We start from the raw sequence: 19123 nt of genomic DNA on the forward strand, positions 1-19123 counted from the left end.
TATGATTCCTGACACAATGTTTTTCCCTTTCTTAAGCCCTCATCTCGCAGTTCAGTGAGTGCAACTCCTCAGAGTGGCAACTCATCGAGGAGAGGAAGTGGAGATGCAAGTAGTTTGGTGGATCCTGATGCCTCCCTCAGTGAATTACGGGTGAATTGCATTTTTAGAGAATTTGGAGCTAGTTTAAGTAGGAAGATTGTTTTTAATACAGAACTTCTGTTATAATAGGAAAATGTTATGAGGATGTAATTTTCAATCATGAAGTATTTTTTTGCTTTCTTGGTATTTTATCTTGGTTTGTGTTCATAATTATGGTTTAAGAGTTTAGCTTCTTAAGATGAGACTTTGTTTACTTCGAATTTCAAACAATTCTGTCCTATTTGAGTTGTCTTGCAGTTAGGGTTATAAACAAAACCTTAATTTCTATCAAGTTGTTGTGAATTAATTTTAATTTCTGGGAATTATTGCAGGCTTTGTCATTTGACAGAAGTGCATGTAAACCTTTTAATGCTTTTTCAATTTTAAATTATTTCCCCATACTTCTTATGCAATGGTTCATTCCTATGTCCTGCAGGATATCTATTATCTTAAGGACCAGATACATGATGTAGAAGGGAGATACATGCAGGGACTTAAAGAATTAAAGGTATCAGGGCTCCTCCCAAGCATGCATTCTGAATGGGTGTTTTGCATAATGGAGTTATCACCAATTTCACTAACGTATAGTGGCTTCACTAACAAATTTTAAAATTTCTTTAAAGAATGTATCTAACTTTTAATGCATGAAGAGCATCAGCTTAAAATGTGTATGAGATTGCATGTTTATTATTTGATTACAGTTAGAAGAGTTAATACTTTTTGATGTTTTGATATAAATAGGTGTTTTCTGATAAGATAATGAGGTGTTCAGTTTATATTTTTAGAGGTTTATTAGCAAATAAATGGATATACAAAATAATTACTAGGTCTTAAGTAGGGAACAAAGAAATGGGAGATAATTATGACGAAGAACTTGAGAATTAGTCCTCCAACTTTCAGCAAATAGTTCATATTATAAAGCAAAAGCAAAATAATAATTTTGAAAGATGTACTGCAGTTAATTTTGGCAGGCATACTGCTTGCAGGAGAAAATGAATTTTGTTTAAATTTTTTGCCATTAAAAAAAATTAATTTATGCTGGTTTATATTCCCATTATTTTCTCTAAGTCACAGATTGGTTTTTTCAGCATTAGGCTAATGAGTGCTAAGGAAACTTTCCTGTCTGTGCTAAGGAAACAATCCTGCATCCACTGTGGTAGTCATACTCCCACCACCCCAGACTTTCACTGCTGGGAGCAAAACCCTCCGGTGAATCACCAAGTGAGTCAATGGGTGCTGCACTAGACTGGCTACACACACCATTCTCACACTGTCAGTCAAGATTTCCTTACAGGCTTGGCCACAGGTTTTCCATAACAGAGTCTCAGACATCTGATTTTTATAAGTATTTTAATCATGGCAGGGTCACACAAAACTAGTGTGAGATCAAGCTGGGTGCTGCCAAGAATGGACCCTGAACCAAGCAATGCATTTTGTATCTGCAGTCCATGCACAGAGGGATATGGTGTCTTCCTGCTGAGCCATTGGCTCCCGTTGTATCTCAGAGTGGCCGGTTACCTGGCTGGTGCCACAGGTTCCCATGCGCCTTGTTGTGCAAAGGGTCAGTGCCGGATCACTGCTCTTGCTGGAAGCTCCAGTCCTTTCCCCCTACCAAGGGTGCAATCTGCAGTTTGTAACTGCAGCAGCACACTGAGCTAACTACCTGTACTAGGTGTAGTCTTCCACATGAGATTTGTCTGTATTTTGACTTGTTTTAACTAGTATGTATGCCTTTCTTTTATACATTTTCACACAATTAACAGTGCAGTAAATTTAAAATAATCCTACTTTTCACTGTTTTGTATTGAAGGGATACAGAATTTAAAAAATTATGGGGCTTGCAAATCTTTTCCAGGATATTTGTTCTGTTCTCTTTTCTATTGTCTAATTATGAATGGTTTCATGTAAAAGTAAAGAGAACTTTTCATATGTTTTATGTCCATATAGAGACTGAATTAAATGAATGCTTCTTATATTAGAGCATGTAACAGTGATGTATTTATCAACTTACTTGAATGTCTTCAATTTAACTATATATTAGATTATATAGTAAGGGGAAAATACGTAATACGAGCTGTTTAGTGTAGCAAAAGTTATTTCCTCTTTGAAGTATAACTTTACCTTTGAAGGAAACTTTAAACCTGATAGCAATATGTTCAGATGAAGTATGTTTTGGTTTAGTTATATGAATATTAAAAGGACTTCAAAGAGTAGTAGATTAGAGGATTATTAGACATAGACATATGAGGCATAGATCAAGTGTAATGTGAGACTGCTTCATGTTTTCAGAATGGATCTAACTCTCATTCTTTATGTGTTTGCCAGCATCTCATGATTATTACTGTTCTGACTCGTGGGTAATGAATTATTATTTTTATTGAATTATTGAATATATGAATTATTATTAATTGTAATCAATTATGGTTACCAAAGAGCACAGTGTGCAATAGTAAAATCTTAATCTATCTTGGCTTTCAGAATTCAACTGCATTTTATGTTGTTGCTAATACTGAATAATATGTTCCTACGTTAGTTCACTTTCCATAGAGATTCTTTTGGGAACCTTTTTTTTTTTTTTAAATTAGGAAGGTACTGCCTTTTTCTCAACTTGTACTTAATCATTTTTGTCTTGTGTATGTTATAGAAGAGTTACCAGAATACCTGCTTTACACTGCATTTAAATGTTGGGGTTTTTGGTTGGTTGGTTGGTTGGTTTTTTCCAGTGTTGGACTAATGGGGATTTGTAATCACACTACCTTCTGAGCTCTCTGGTTGCCCTTATGCTGGTAGAAGTGTGGGTTTTACCTGGCTACAAATATACTGGGTGTCAGTATAAGCAGCAGGATAAACTCTAATGTTGCTACTTCTGGTTTAGTTAGGTCTTCAAATCTTTTGCTGTCTCAGTTTGATTGTTTTGTTTCTTCTTTATATATTTATTTGCATCAGCTGGAAGGGAATTCTGTGTCTTTCCTCAAAATTTTTCTTTTATGCTGTTAACAGTGCACTGTCTTGATGTCTCTTGGCTTGAATCATCTTGTTCTAGCTGAGCAAGCTAATTTTTATAGCACTTTACTGATGAAGTTGTGTGTGGTATTTCTTCATAGCTTTAGGTTATGTGCAGAGCCTTATGTGTTTTCATTCCATCTGCTTTGTCCTTAAAAATCCTACAGCCTCCTTCAAGTGTTTAGAAATTATTTAGAATCAAATTGGAAGGCTCCCTGAAACTACATGGAATTCTTGAACCATGGGAAATGTGTAATACTTGAAAAGAAGACAGTTGCAAAGAAGTCTCTGCAATGTTTCAGTTTTTTCAACCCAATAGGGACTTAGACATAACTTAGCTTCTCTCTCCAAAGCAGTTTTCACTCTTGAGTATACAAATCAATCTATTCCTCTTTTGTAAGTGCAGATTCATCCTCCCCTGCCATTATTTTTTAAATTAATGATATTCTAATACAATGTTTTAAACCCCAACCTAGTCTTGTCTTTTAAGGTTGGAGTCCTGGAATATGTCATACAGTGAGAGGCTGAGACAATGGGCTTTGATAAGTCTTGGAGTTGTGGTTGGCAATATTGTTGCTGTTTTAGCCTGTCTGATAGGAGGCTGTGGAGAGTAGATGGCAGATTTCTTTGCAAGGGAAAGACAAAACAGACAAAAGTTAAGTTGTAGGAGCAGAAAATCCAATTGGAACTCAAGAAAAAAGTTGTCAGAAGGAAAGCAAACACTGGTGCAGGTCTTCCAGCAAGTTTGACCATCTGCAGTCTAGATTTCTGGAGATACTTAGAATGGAGATGAGCTGTGAGCAGCCTGATCTCAGTTGACCCTCTTTAGTTAGGAGATTGGACCAGCTGGCATTCAGAGATCTCTGCTGAACTAAATTACTACGTGACTCCAGTCACCACATTCACAAAAATAATCAAATTGGACTTTTTTCCCTAGTTGCATTCTTTTTGGTTACATTTCATATCTCCCTGTGAAATTACTATAGCTTTCATTATAATCCTAATATTTCCTTTTTTTTAACTAAGCTGGATTATTCTTTGGAAGTCTTTAGGTTTGCTAGCTCTAGCATTTTGTTTTGCCAGTCTTCACAAGATTTGTTGTATTTACAGCATCACAAAAAGAAATGCTTTCTCTGGTTTTAATCTTCAGAATTACTTGCGCACAGTTATGTTTGTATTTTTTTTTCTTTTTTCTTGTCCTGAGTCATCTTTGCTGTTTGCTACTACTTCCCGGATTATAATGGTACTTGTCTTATATTTTCACAACTTATACTGTTTTGTTTCTTCTGATCTTCTGTAATTATTTTCTGATCTTCTGTAATTCTTCTGTAATTATTTTTTCTGGGGTTTCAAAAAGTTGTATTTCTCCAGCAGAGATTTCCAGAATTCAGTGAAATAAATATATGTGATTATGGTAAAATTATAAAAGATAAAATACATTCTCTAAGGACATCCTTCCGAAACTGGAGATTTACAATGCAGAATAGTGTTTGGGGATAGGGAATTTTTTTACTTTCTCATATCAGAATATTGAACTGTGACTTGGTATTTCTATAGAGAAGACATGACTATAATTCCAAAACAAAGATAATTGCATAATTTTACTGTTTAACAGATAGCAATCTTAAGTATTTTCTTAGAAAACTTAGATTTTTGCCACCTTCTCTCTTAATATATTAGTTGTAGTGTTCTATTTTCTGGAAACCCAAGCTTCATGCCCTTACTGTGCTAGTGCTTCTACCGTCCAAATACAAATATTTAAAAATGGAGATAATGCTACGTATGTCTTCAAGGAACAGATTACATGAAGTACAAGGAGATTTGTAGGACTTAGATCTACTTGGTCCAGGAATTGGCTTAATAGTTCTTTTTCAATTCTAAAATTAGGACTCTGAAAATCAAGTGTTATTATTATTTTTAAATCATAGAATGTTAAGAGGTTGGAATGGACCTTAAAGACCATGTAGTCCCAACCCCTATATAGTGCATATTGAAATAAAGGCATGCTTAAAAGTGCCTGGAGTGATAGTTTTCTAACTAATTAATGGTTGACATTTGTTACAACTCTGACAAAAAAACCCAACTATAACTAAAAGCAGGATAAAATGGTGAATGGGGGAGATATGTCTAAGAGGCTATATAGTAAGGTACACTTTTAGGTAAAGAACCAAGTTACATGCTTTTTAAAAAAAAATTAGTAAGTAAACCAAAGATAAAATACCTGTTGAAATAGTGAGTCCTTTTTACTGGAATAATGTGGCTGTCTTAAAGTTTTGAATCTAAGGTCATAGGGCACTTCTTAAATAACAAGCATTAAGTTAAAGCTACTCTTGGAATTACTTTTATGATCTCTTTTACTGATTTAATTGTCCGCATTCTCTCTGTTAGTTTTGTTGCCTCATTCTGAACTGTTTTCTCATGCATGCCTTGAGTAATGATATTACTACTATATACGTGGTATTCACTAGAATGTGAAGCTCTGATATTACTACTGTATCCCTGTGAGTTGCTGTGAATGTGGCAGAGTAGAAAATGCAAGTGGAATATTATCTTGTATTTTTCATGCTTTTGTAATGATAACATTTTCATTGTTGTGTATGACCAAAGTTGAATAATGGAACTAAACTGTTACTTGTATCTCTAAAGAATATCTTTCATAAACAAAAATGGTTGCATAATTTTAATGTCTAACATCTCATACTTTAACATTATGGTGGTATTTTAACATTATAACAATGCATCAAAAAGTTAGACTAATGTGAACTTTTCTGCTATCTGTAGGATTCGCTAGCTGAAGTTGAAGAGAAGTATAAGAAAGCTATGGTTTCCAATGCTCAACTAGACAATGAGAAAAACAATTTGATTTACCAAGTGGATACTTTAAAGGATGTTGTTGAGGAGAAAGAAGAACAGATAGCGGAGTTCTATAGGGAGAATGAAGAGAAGTCAAAGGTATTTTTTTTCTAATTATAAAGTACAGAAATCTGGACTACTTAGTAAGAACAGTTGAAAATACTCAGAGTAGCTTTACTTGTTAGTATTGGGCTTAAGTCTTTATGGCATTTTTTCTCTCTACAGTTTATTAAATAAAATCTTCTGTGTATTAAGTGTCTGGACAACTTATTTAGACCACTTCAGTGGTCTTTTAACTGCTTGGTAGGTATAATTTCTCAAATCCTTGCAGCAATTTCTTACGCAACTCAAAATAAATATAAAGAATTGATTTCTTTAATACAGGAATTGGAAAGACAGAAACATACCTGCAGTGTTCTGCAGCATAAGCTGGATGAACTTAAAGAGGGCCTTCGACAGAGAGATGAATTGATAGAGGTATGCTCATATGAGTATAGGATAGAACCTGTGCAAATAAATGTGGTGTAAGATTTGAATGGGAATCATGCACAAAACAGGATTAAATACTATCTTGCATTTTTAAGAAATAATTTATCTTGTTTTAGTGTGTAGAACTTAAGCTACTGATCCTCCTAAATTTATGAAGCTGAAAATGTCTCTGCAAGACTTTCAAATGTATTACATCTTGCAAAGCCTTTAATTCTTGTGAGAAATTGGGGTTCTCTCATGATTGTTCCTAGTATCTTTTCTTTGTTGTCAGGGCAGAATTAATATTTGTGTGGCCAAAATAATTTTCCATAGCTATAATTTCTGATGCATGGATAATACCAAATGTTATTCTTTGCCTTTCCCAGAAGTTTCCATTTCAGTTATTTCAGATTTTTATGAGTATCAACAATTGAAGTTTGCCATACTGAATATTTGTTTGCTTACCCATCAAGCATAATACACAGCAATACTGGTCAGCATGTTATTGGGCCACAACCATGGTGCTGGGTGTGCAGTGTGTTCTTTTCCCCTCTCACCTGGTTCTTTTTCCCCTTTTCCCTTTTGTTGCTGGAAACAAACCCACCCACCATGAAATCCCAGAGTTATTATCAGTCTTCATTTTAAAATGGTCCACAAAGAGATTTATATATGAGTGTATATTGTCAGTGTATATTGGGTGTCCATTTCCCAATTATTTTAGTTGGAACTTGTAGTTCAATTATTACATAATTTTCCCACTATCTCTTCATTGCAGTAAAAATCTATTATCTTTAAGTGTAGGCCAAAGTCTCCTACTGTCATTTTCAAAAGCTGTGTAACAGTTCATTGATCCTTTATTTTTTCACTATATTCTTGTGCTCTCTAGGTGGTAGGTACTGTAACTCAAAATGTTTTCTGAAAAGTCCCAGTTCTGTTTTAGAAGTATTATGCTTCATGAACTGGAGTTGATATGACTTAATAGCAGAAGAAAAGGATTAAGATTATCCTAAGTATCAACATTTTGAGTTAGCATAAATGCTGACAACCAAAAGCCCTAAAAAGTTCTGTTGTGGCTCTGTTGCTTGCTCTGTTATCTTTGACTTCACTGAGAATTAAAGAACAGCTTTGCATGTTCTTGTTTGGGGTTTTGCTTGGGTTTAAGTATATGAACCAAGAATACACAGTAGATTTTTCTGGAGTGTTTACTTTGGTAGAATGTAGCATGTCTCAAATAGCTACAAATACATTCAGTCCCTTTGAAGGTTTGATTTGTATTTACCACCTATTGTGTCTTTTCCTCATCTATTAACACTAACGAAAGATATTGTCTTCTGTTCCCAGATGTAAAATCAAATTCACTCCTTAAGAAGGAAAAAAATTGTCTCTAGCCCTTAAAATTCTTATGTCATCTTCATAATTAAGCATTTAATTATGTTTGCAGGGGAAGCAATGAAATGCAGTGATAGTCAGCTAAAAAAGTAGGACTGCGCTTGATACGTATTCATATAGTATCAGAAAGCAGTCAGCAATTGTCTTTTGCTTCCTGGATGTTTGATTTAAACTCCTTTCTTTATACGTTCAGAAGTTTATTTTGTTTTGTAAAAAATTAATAAAACCAATTGTTAACAATAATATTCAGTTCCAAAGGGAACTTGAAGGTATCTGGAAAGTACAGCAGGGTAATTGTTTCTATCCACAGACTGCAGTGGGAACAGTCACTAAAGAAAAGTAACTCTAGCTGCAGTAAGTTTTCCCAACAGCAGTGATTGAATAGAATTAAATACCATTCTCTTGCATGAATTAATGAGAAATATATTACATTAAACTGCACACTGTTTCTGTAACTTCATGCTCATAAACTCTTTGGTTGACTTTTATTACTTAGTTTCCTTTATCTATTTTAATGTTTGGGATTTTTTTTCCATTTCCTTACTTCTCTTTCCTCTTTTATTCTTCCCTCATCCTATTTACCACAGGCGAATCAACGTATGCAGGAGAATATAGACTCCATAACCAAGGAAGTGTTTGATCTCCAGGAGACAATTAATTGGAAAGATAAAAAAATAGGGGTATGAATGAAATATGGGAGGAAAGCTAATTTTTTAAATTTAGAAGTAGATGGATGCCCTCTATGCCCCAAGGAATTCTGTGTACTCCAAAGAAATTAAGGCCACTCCGAACTTAAATGAATAAAATGTTTTGCAGTCTTTCTCCTCTTCAGAAAATGAGCCACACTTTACTTGATTAATGATCAGTAGTACTAATTAAATCTGTAACATGAACTGTTACACATACAAATTTACAATTTTTTTTGCAAAATTTTTGATGGCATGCCTAGTGGTAAAAGATGTGATCTTGAATTGACTTCTACAACCAACTTGCACATTCCTGTATTGCACTTCTGATCCTTGTATAATTGGTTAGCTTGGATGCAACACTGAACCAAGCTGGTTTTCTGATATGACACATGAAATACTTCAGGTATTGAGAATCATAATTGAAACAATGGTTGTAAGTGACCTTTTAAGAAGCATCCATAAGGTTCCTGTGTAGGAAGGAGGGTGGTACAGAAAGAACTGTGCTGATACTGTGCAGCTAATGTAGGTCAGGCAGGGTTTGTCAGCTTTGCTTCTGGGCAGGCAGAAGTCATAGAACCGAGTCAGCCTGACCATCGGTGATGACTACGTGTCTTTGAACTTGAGGCTGTTCTGGGACACAAGTAGATTGCCTGGTGGCAATAGGGAGTTGGAAAGTCTTTAAAAAGGAATTGTCTGCCTCTTGACAACTCAGGGGTCATTTCTCTCTACCTGAATTTTATACCATATTTTAATACATGCAGATTTCTTTGAAAATTGTTTTATTTGCTGGAATTCAAGTCACCTTGAAAAGTTGCCTTTTAATTGGTGGTGGCCAGTTAAAAAACTAGGCTGTCTTACTTTTTTTCATGTTTCAGTCTTTCTCTTCCATCACAAAAAAATTTCATCATTCTAAAGTTCTCTGAACATTCTTCTGAAAGCTTTTTATCTTTAATTTACCCTATTCTTTCCATACTTACTTCTCACATTTGTATATTGGACCGTCTCAATTTGTGCAATATTTTTGTGCTCTTTCAAATACATTGCCAGAATCAGTATGAGTATATCTGATATTCAAATATACCTACCAGCCAGAATGACAAGAAAGATAGATGTATTTTCCTTTAGCCAAAATTGCCCTGCAAGTTTGTGTTCTTGTAAACACCATAACTGGTTATTTTTCTAGTTAGTTTATTTTTTTTAATTCTCAAAATTCAACTCTCTTAGAGAAGAAAATGTAAAAATGCTGCTCTTTTCTTTCTCATACCTATAAATATTTACATACTTTTCTTAGCTCAGTCTTTGAGCCTTTCTCCCTCCTACTGCTAATTTTTACTGTATTCCAGCTTTAGATGTCTGCAAAGCTTCACAATGTAGTTTATAACTAAAATTGTAACCTAAATTTACGATGTATATAAGATATTTTAGCTGTTTCAGGAAAAGAAAAGGAGGCAAACAGAACAAAATAGCATAAGTTTGTTTTACACCTGCCTTCTTATGTTGTCCTGTTTCTACAGTGCTTGAAATTTGTGGTTATATTTGATCTTAAATTAGATCAGTTTGAGGACACTGAGTTACAGCGTTGGGTTATATTCCTGAAATATACAGTCATTCCACTGTTTAGTGGCTCCAGCTTTTCATTTAGTAATGGCAGCTCTGAATTTGGTATAAAAGTTACTAAGATTTTCGGAATATTTAGAAAAAAGTATTCCAAACGTCTCTGGATTCTGGCATATTATCAGATTTTGCTCATGTAAGTATAGTAAAATCTGTCTGCAGAACTTTGTTGTCCTGATTTCTGTTTCCTGCCCCAACAGAAGAATTGCAGAGTTAGATTTTGTGCAAAATCCATGTAATTTTAAATTAAACCCTGAGTGTACAAACATTAGGATTTTTACTGGTTTTGAATAATGATTACTTAGATCTACATAGGTAGAAATACATAGTTTTATCAGTTTCACTTCCTCCCCCAACAGAATTTTCTGATTTCCAACACTTGTGTTTTTTGGGGGTAAGGATAGAAAATATATTTGGGGAACATCAACATCATCACAGGACACTCTCAAGTACACACAATCTCTGTCTGTGATTCTGGGCTGCTGTGTCCATTGTCTCAAGTGCTGAGCTTACTTCCCCTTCCATCTCTTCCGCTGTTCTTTAGAAATTAAAAAGATGTATGTGTCTTTTAAGTAGCGCACAAAATTATGTAATGATAAATGTTCTTCATGCTATTTATAATGTAGTTAGAGATCTAGTCTGTGCTAGAAAATAAAAGGACATCTTACAGATTTTTAAATTAAGATGTCAGCTACTGTTTTCACACATGTTGAATTACCTTTATTTTAAATGTTACATTTACATATGAATAAATCAAGTGCAACAGCACTTGTCAAAATTTTCTGTTGAAACTTGGTAATGCTTTAAAATATTGCTCTAGTATACAGATTCTAGATTATTATTAAAATCCAGCATACTGAAGTTACGTGAGGCAAGTACAGTACAAATTTGTGCACCTTCATTTCTTTCATAGTATCAGTCCATTCCTACACATTCATGCATAGCATAGGGTTTAGTTGGATCATTTTCTTGGCCAAAATGTTCATATACTTTGACACTTGCTATATGGTGAGGATTTTTTTTAATGCTTGCAGTGTTGTATGCTGGCCAGTCAAGTAGAAGTGTCCAACTAACTGCCAGGTAACTCTCCAGCTTAGTTAGGCAGACCTATCTACACCTGCATTGCACTTCTAGCTACCATACTTTTTTGCGCTAAAATAGTGCTACTAGTGTTTGCTGCTTTTTTTTTTTTCTCTAAAACTGATTGCTTTGGGTTTAGTAAATGGTATTGTAACCCATAAGCAACTAGTAAATAAACTAGTATTCATGAGTGGATACATTCAAGGTCTTCCATGATGTATGATTTCTACTTCTGTACCTTATAAAAGGCAGAGAAATTAATTCAATAGATGTAATGTTTTAGGATCTTTGCCATTTGAGTTTCAGCAAATTTTATTTCTTGCTGCAGAGTGCCTGTATGAAGAAGAGTCGCTCTTTTGGTACTCAATTTAGTTTATCAAAATTTACCAAAAACTAGAATTCTGAATAAAAGAAAACTCTCAAAAAATCTAAGACTTGTCTAGAAAAAAAAGTAATAACAAATGCAGCATGAAGCTAGATATGCAACTTGTAGAAGGCAATTATCAGAGATGTATGTTACTACATATTTAAAAAGCGCTTTTAATTTCTTTATTTGTATTGAGCTATTTGCATTTACTTGTAGAAAATCTTTCTGCTGTCTGTCATATGCTTTTTCTCTGTGCCATTCTTTTTCTTGCTATCTGCCTGAGCCCAGGCCCTAGAAAGACAGAAAGATTACTTTGACTGCATTAAGAATGAGCGAGATGAGCTCAGAGAGGAGTTGGCTGACCTGAAGGAAACAATGAAGAGAGGACAGGTATGTTGGTAGTAGTTACTTTACAGTAACAAATCCAGGAATGGGGCATGAAATCAAGGTCAGTAAAAAGGAGGAAGAATGGTTACTATTCTTGTGCACTCTGAAAACCTGACCTTAGGGTAGGACAAATGGTCCATATCATTGTAATTGTTTCACTGAACTTGAAAAGCTCTTAAAAAACTTATCTGTTGATTTATATTTTAGCACTTCTGTTGTATGATTAGTTTATTTTTTGTTTTGCATTTTTAGAAACATGGATTAGTTATAATTCCAGATGGCACACCAAATGGTGATCTAAACCATGAATCAGTGCTTGGTACAATAACAGTTGTATCCCAGGAAGCTGCTCAGGTCTTGGAATCTGCAGGAGAAGGACCACTAGGTAAAAGTATCGTAGCATACTTTATAGAGTTTTTGAGGGCTTTGTTTCCTCTTGTTCACAGTGAGTGTGACTTACATTTGCAGATGCAAGCACCTGTGATACTTCTGGAATATGTGCTTACACAACTTCCAGGATTGATTTGAATTTTTTGTTTGTGCTGAGTAAGAGGACAGATGTATCTGTCTTCTGAGTAAGAAAAAATAATATGTGCTTAGATGTTTGAAACGGATTAGTTCTCTTGGTCCAGTTTCTGTTTTAATACTGATGGAAAAGATCTTGCTTAAAAGCGTTGTTTTTTGGATTGGTATGTTTTCCATTGTGTTTCATGAAAATAATTCTTTAGAAGTATACATAATCAATGAAAGAACATCAAGCGCAGTCTTCCATCACATTCATTAGAAAAAGAAGTTTTAAAAGCACTCAAAAAATGACAGGGACAACAGAGACACTAATTGGGGGTTTCAGGGTTATGTTACTTTAACTTGCTTTTATCTTTAGGTGGAGCAAGTTATTGCATGCAAGGTCAATCCACTGTAAAACTCTGTTAACATGTAGGAAAAAAACCTCCATACAATTGAATTATACTTGTACATAATATATTATAGTTACATATTTTTATATTGACAGAAATTAGACTTGATACCTATTTCTGCTGTGGCCTCCCAGTACAAATGTTATTATGCTTCATTTCTGTCAAAGTTACAATTTCTAAGGGAGCTGCTCTAGTCTTAGCACAGTGTTGCTTGATTGTAGTAATGGCTTGTAGTCATTACTGATCTTTTGACTAAGCAGAAATATTTGCTAAACTCTTTTGCTATTTTATAAACTCTGACGTCTTGCTTTTAGAATTGTTATACTAATAAACGGTGTGAATGATGTATTTTTCCCTGTTTTCTGCTATTAACTGAAGGGGTTTGTGTTATTAATGAGATATCAAAGTTTTGCAGTCCCAGTGCTATTAGCTTTGATGAGCATTTCATTTGGAATGGAACAAAAAGTTATGAAAAACATATTCTTAGTTACAGATTTCTCTGATTTTTAATTGGATTCTTTGGTTTTAGATATCAGGCTACGAAAACTGGCTGGAGAAAAGGAGGAATTACTCTCCCAGGTAAAATAAGTTACTCATTTCAGAAGTAGACCTTTGTGTGTCATTTTGCAGACTGTTTATATATAAGTAATAAACAACTGTTAAGCACAAAAGTGCTTAATCAGATATGTAATCACTAAAGCAAAATGAAATACTCATTTTACCTCACTGACTATCAGGAATTAGCAGTTCCTCTTGCTGTTGTCCTTATCCGTGGAACTTTGATCTTGGTTGGTAAAGAAATTTCATTTCACTAGCTGGTTAGCTGAAATCTGACTTGTTCCTGACTTTACTATTAGTGCATATCCTTAAAGCTCTTTCTTTTATTTTCTTTTCTTTTATCTGCATAATTGTCTTATGCAGAAATATTAAAGTCAGTACAATTACACTCTCATAAACTCAAGTGGCATTTTCTTCAAAATTGCTGAGTGATACTATTTCACTGATCATTTTGGTAACTCAGAAAATTAATATGAAAATAATGGTGTTTAAATACAGCTCTGTTTTGAGAAGAAAGGACTCAAGCAAACATATAGCCATTGAGCAATTGTTAAGAATACTACAGTTTTTGCTCTTTTAGTTGAAGACGTTGCAAATTTAAACCATTGTTGTCAACATTTGGGTTTGCTGTGAATGAAACTTAATTATAGTATAGATACTTTTTTGGGCTGCCAATAAATTATAGTATTAAATGTATATAAATATGTAAGCATATATTTTTCACTGTATAATTTAAAAATCACTGATCATATATTTGATTTGTATAATGAATGGGGGTTTTGCAAGTTAACTCACATACTGCTAATCTTTAGAACAATATTTTTATAAGAGTGTCCAAAAAATAGCTCCTACTTCTTTCATAATGTCCATACACAGGGCACATAGCTGAGAAATCTATGTTCCCTGACTACTGGAAGAACTGAGAGACAGCTGCTGTAGCATGAAATGGAACTATTAAAGACTAATGTGCACTACAGACTTGCCTAGGACCAGGAGGAGTATGAGAGAGGACCCCCTGAAAAAGCCATGGATTATTGTCTGTAAACTCACTAGGATAGTGTTCAATATCTTTGTGTGTGTTTAGAGTGGGAAAGATACATAGTAGAACAAGTCTATAAATGGAGTTTAATGCCATCTCCTCTGAAAAGTGAGCTGTGTTAGTTACAAGGTGCTCCTGCACTGTGCAGATTTCCCTGCAATACTGACCAAACTGGTGGGCTTGGGTTGTGCATTGACATGCAGAGAGCCCTTGCCCAGTGATGGGGATGGGTCTACAAGCCACAGACCTCAGGGACTGACTCCCCTGCATCGCTCTGCTATTCTTGTTTACAGAACCTTCTCAGCCAGGGGCATCTAGGACTACTCTGCCTTTTTACCATTGAACATTTACATACAAAACAACTGAACTTCTGGGAGTCTTTTTTTCATAAAGAAACACTTTTTTTTTCAGGTTAGAAAACTGAAGATGCAGTTAGAAGAGGAACGACAGAAATACTCTAAAAGTGATAGCATGAATCCAGATACGATAGACTTGGAGAATGGTTCTGACTTGCAGCTAATTGAAATGCAAAGTAGGTATATGGTTACTGTTCAAAGTTCTTCTTCTTGCAGAGAGGACTTCCAGCTCCTCTTGTTGTGCACTAGTGGTATGAGTGACTATATTGTTGAGCAGATAGGTTTTTGTTGGTATATGTCCTTGCATGGGATTCTCATTGCAGAATACCATAAAAATCTGCCTCTTTCAGTGTTGAAGAACAACATTCTGGGAAGTTATTTTTCAGTTGATAACCTTGCCTAGAGTGGGTGACACTACTTGGATACAATTTTTAGACAACAGAATTTCAGATAAGATTTTTTAAAATACATATTCTGTGGGATGATTTTGTTCAATCTTTGATATAGAAACCTAATCTAGAAGACTACAGTCCTGAGGCAAAACATGAAAATTTCTTTAACTTAATATTTAGTGTTGCTTCATAGAAGCATAAGATGCTTTTCATTTCAAGCAAGATATTCAGCTGAAAACTTGTTTCACAGACTGTCATTTAGTATGCTTGTGTATAATGAACATGAAGAAAGCACTGGCAATATGAGGGCTCAAATGTAACACCAAAGTAATTTGCAAAGCTCCTTAGAGTTTGTCAGTCAGGTTCAAGCCTTGTGCTCCGTATTCCAATATTATTACAAATGTCTAAGCTGAATGCTGCTGAATGTTTATTGTGGTCTGGCATTTTGCAGTGTGTGTTGATTATTATGTTGATTCTGTTCTCTAAGGAATTGGTTTGCTGATCTAAACATGTGTTTTAAAAGGTGTGTATCTCATTGGTGCACCTGAAATTTAATGCCCACTTTATAGAGACAGTAGTTGTGTTCTCTAAATAAAAGAAAATTACTTCCTTTCCATACTCTTGTAGATTGCTGAAAGTACATTTACCTCTTTATGATCCTGGGTATGCGCTTCTGAATAAAATGGTCTTTTAATGAATTTATTTAAAAGGGAGTTAGAGAGTTGCTTTGACTAATATATTCATGTCAATTTTTGTCTAGGAGATGCCAACAGACAAATTAGTGAATACAAATTTAAACTTTCAAAAGCTGAACAAGATATAACTACTTTGGAACAAAATGTAAGTGTCTTTTTTCATGTTTGTTATTACACTGCACACTTTTGTAATACTTTTTTCAACAAAAACTATGAAAGCATATTTCATAATTTGATTTACTGTTTGGTATTTAGTTTGCATAGAATGACACCACATTTTTTCATATTTCCTGCAATTAAATACCTGTGCACTGCAATTAAATACCTATGCACAGCCTAACCATAAGATAAAATCTTATGGTGCTGAGCTATAAAATCATGTTATTGACTTAAAAAGTGTGATTGTTGTAATAGAGATTTAACTCTCACTTTAGAGAGTAAATTTTGTATCTTCCGCAGTACAACTTTCTTACTAGTCATTAAGTTACATAAATTGGTTTTCTTGTACTAGTAGCTTCAGTTCTTCTTTATAATCTGCCATACTTTTGTATTTTAGGGCCTTAATTACAGCTTATTACCTAAAGAATTAAATGAAAGATTGTAATTTAAATCACAGATGTGTATGTTTTCTCTTTTGCACAGATTCAGTCTAGTAGCCTATCATGTGGATTTAGGGGTAGCAGGGAGCTGTACATAGAACAATCCAGCCAGTGGGTTTTAACATCTGCAGGTTGCAATCAGGATTTGTCTCAAGTCCTCTCCTTACTGCTGAACTCTGTGCTTGGGCTCAAGACCTCTTTCATCATGTCCTGATAACAGTCTGCTTTCTATTTTGCATTTTTTCATACAGTTTCTGCTTTTCAACTTTCCACTTTCATTTTTAATCCCATGTGTTTCCCAATTCTTGATTTTTTGTATTCCAATTCTTCTCTCTCTGCTTGGTTCTTTAACCTTATGTGTCTTCTCAGCTGTATCTTTGGAAGAGCAGCTGGTGGCAGGTGAACTCCAGGTGGAACACCTGAGTATATTCCTTTTGTCTTGTTTGGGTTTGCAGATTGGACGACTTGAAGGACAGGTTGCAAGGTATAAAAATGCAGCAGAAAATGCAGAAAAAGTAGAAGATGAACTCAAAGCTGAAAAAAGGAAGCTTCAGCGAGAGGTAAGTAACTTGGCTTCTTTTCCAGCTGTATGTTCCTTTCTGTCTTAAACTGCTCTGTCTTTTGCCTCCAAGCTCTGATTTTTTGTAATCTTTGATTACATCTTTTAATTGTTTTTTAAGATGACCTTCAAGTCTCAATATAACATTCAGAAGACATCTAGCATGTTAAAGTAATGCTAACTACGATTCACTGCTGTACTTCCTTCAAAGGAAGCATCTAAGTGGTATTTTTTTCTAAATGTGATAGCTTGTAATATTTTAAAATAGTCCTACAAAATATTGCTAGAGAGATGAATGGTTCCTATGTCAAGTGACAGCCTGGGAATTTTCCAGCTTGGATCTCACAGGATTCTGGGAAGAAGCTATATTTAACTGAGCTCTTGATCATTCTTGCTTAAGAGCTGCTGCATCACTAGCATGATGCCTGCTACCTGTGCTGGGAATATGTATCTGTATGCAAGTAATAATGGTGGAGAGTACTTTACCTTGCTCTAGGTAAATTTCTTTAATGTAATGGGAGGCTGCAGGCACCTAGTTCTTTTAGAATGAATACTCTTCATGTTTCAGTTGCTTCACAATTATTTTTAACAGTTTCATTCTGTTTCATCTGCCTGCAGTAATGGAAGTTATATCTGAACTTCTGTGGCACTCTTACGAAACATAATACTTTTATTCCTCTTATCAAGCTTGAGAGCAGCACAAGGTCCAAATACACTAAAGTGATAATAACTTTTTTTCATTTTATAGTTGAGAACAGCACTGGATAAGATAGAAGAAATGGAGATGACCAACAGCCATTTAATGAAAAGGCTGGAGAAGATGAAGGCAAATAGGACTGCGCTTTTATCTCAACAGTGAAATGGAAATTGAAAATACAATGCACTGCTCCTTGAATAACTAGACCCTAGCTTGTTTATAAATACAGACTTTCAGTGGCACAAACTATTTGAACACTGAGCTGTTCACTGGTGGTTTAGTTTCATAATTAAATGACATACTTTTTGTAATTTATGAGAGAATAAAATGTAGTTTGAATTCCCATGTGAATGACAGCAGTTTTTCAGTAGTGTTTGATTCTAGAGTCAAAGACAGAGCACAATGCTGTATGTTTTTACAACTGTGGAATCAAGTTTACTCATGATCTCTTTTGGCTGCTTTAATGATGCTTGATGCTCAGAGACAGCTGCATGAATTCAAGACACTGTTATGAAACTAACATATACTTGCCTAAGACATCACACAGCACAAGTGCCTTTTATCTGGTGCAATTTAGTCTTCATAGTTGAAATAACCTTTGAAACCAGAAAGCATTTTATTTTTAGATACATTTGGGGTATTCCCTAAACTTTATACATTTTGAAAATACATTTTTTAAAATATTTAAATTTATAAGAAAAAATAGGGACTGTATATAAAGATCAGCTTCTTTTGCATGGGCACATCTGACTTCCGTGTAATTTTGTCAAATACTAGCCCCTGATACTCTTAGCATTAAGAGCAGAAATTTAAAAACTGAAGTTGTACGCCATCCGATTATGTCATCTGTTTAAGTGCGAATTGAAATTTTATGGGGCGAAGAAGGGGGTGAGAAATGTGGCTAAGGAGTTTATTAAATGGACACTTTACTGACCAAAACTGGATGTTTTGCGTTTTCTTTTGAATATGGAGATGCTAACAGGACAGAGCAAAATCTGTAGAATAGTAAGATCTGATCTTCATGTTCTTAACAAGTATCTTTCTGCCTTTGAAAGAGTGAGTTTGAATTTTTTTTTCTTAACCTAGTCTGCTACTGTTTGACAGTACTGCCGTGGAGCAGAGGAGCTGCGCAAGGAAGAAGGTATTTTCTGGAATGGCGTGGTTTTTTGTCTGTGGCATACTCCCTGCAGACAGTGAATACTATTAAGAACTTTGACTCTTTGAGCTGGTATATCACAAATAGGACATCAGTAGCACCTGCAGTGGCAATTTTGAAGTGGCACTGCCCCTGTGTTGAATTTTTCATGAGGCCACAAGGAGTTG

At 34.7% G+C, this 19123-nt stretch overlaps 1 protein-coding gene across 19 annotated transcripts in view; it reads left to right on the forward strand.

Annotated features, from left to right (window-relative positions):
• Positions 1-18739, forward strand: part of LRRFIP2 (LRR binding FLII interacting protein 2) — a 56754-nt gene extending 38015 nt beyond the window's left edge. For 4 of the 19 annotated variants that reach the window (XM_030944197.1, XM_030944202.1, XM_030944203.1 and 1 more), the window contains 12 exons: positions 37-150; positions 575-646; positions 5923-6093; positions 6379-6471; positions 8439-8531; positions 11890-11991; positions 12241-12373; positions 13435-13484; positions 14914-15034; positions 16011-16090; positions 17000-17104; positions 17852-18739. In XM_030944197.1, coding sequence (XP_030800057.1) covers positions 37-150; positions 575-646; positions 5923-6093; positions 6379-6471; positions 8439-8531; positions 11890-11991; positions 12241-12373; positions 13435-13484; positions 14914-15034; positions 16011-16090; positions 17000-17104; positions 17852-17962 — 1245 coding nt within the window. In that variant the 3' untranslated portion in view covers positions 17963-18739. The remainder of the gene's footprint in view (positions 1-36; positions 151-574; positions 647-5922; positions 6094-6378; positions 6472-8438; positions 8532-11889; positions 11992-12240; positions 12374-13434; positions 13485-14913; positions 15035-16010; positions 16091-16999; positions 17105-17851) is intronic. The other 15 variants (XM_030944200.1, XM_030944214.1, XM_030944209.1 and 12 more) reach the window with 7 other exon arrangements.
• Positions 18740-19123: the final 384 nt, after the last annotated feature.

This window comes from Camarhynchus parvulus, chromosome 2 (assembly GCF_901933205.1).
Source record: "Camarhynchus parvulus chromosome 2, STF_HiC, whole genome shotgun sequence".
Taxonomy (NCBI): domain Eukaryota; kingdom Metazoa; phylum Chordata; class Aves; order Passeriformes; family Thraupidae; genus Camarhynchus; species Camarhynchus parvulus.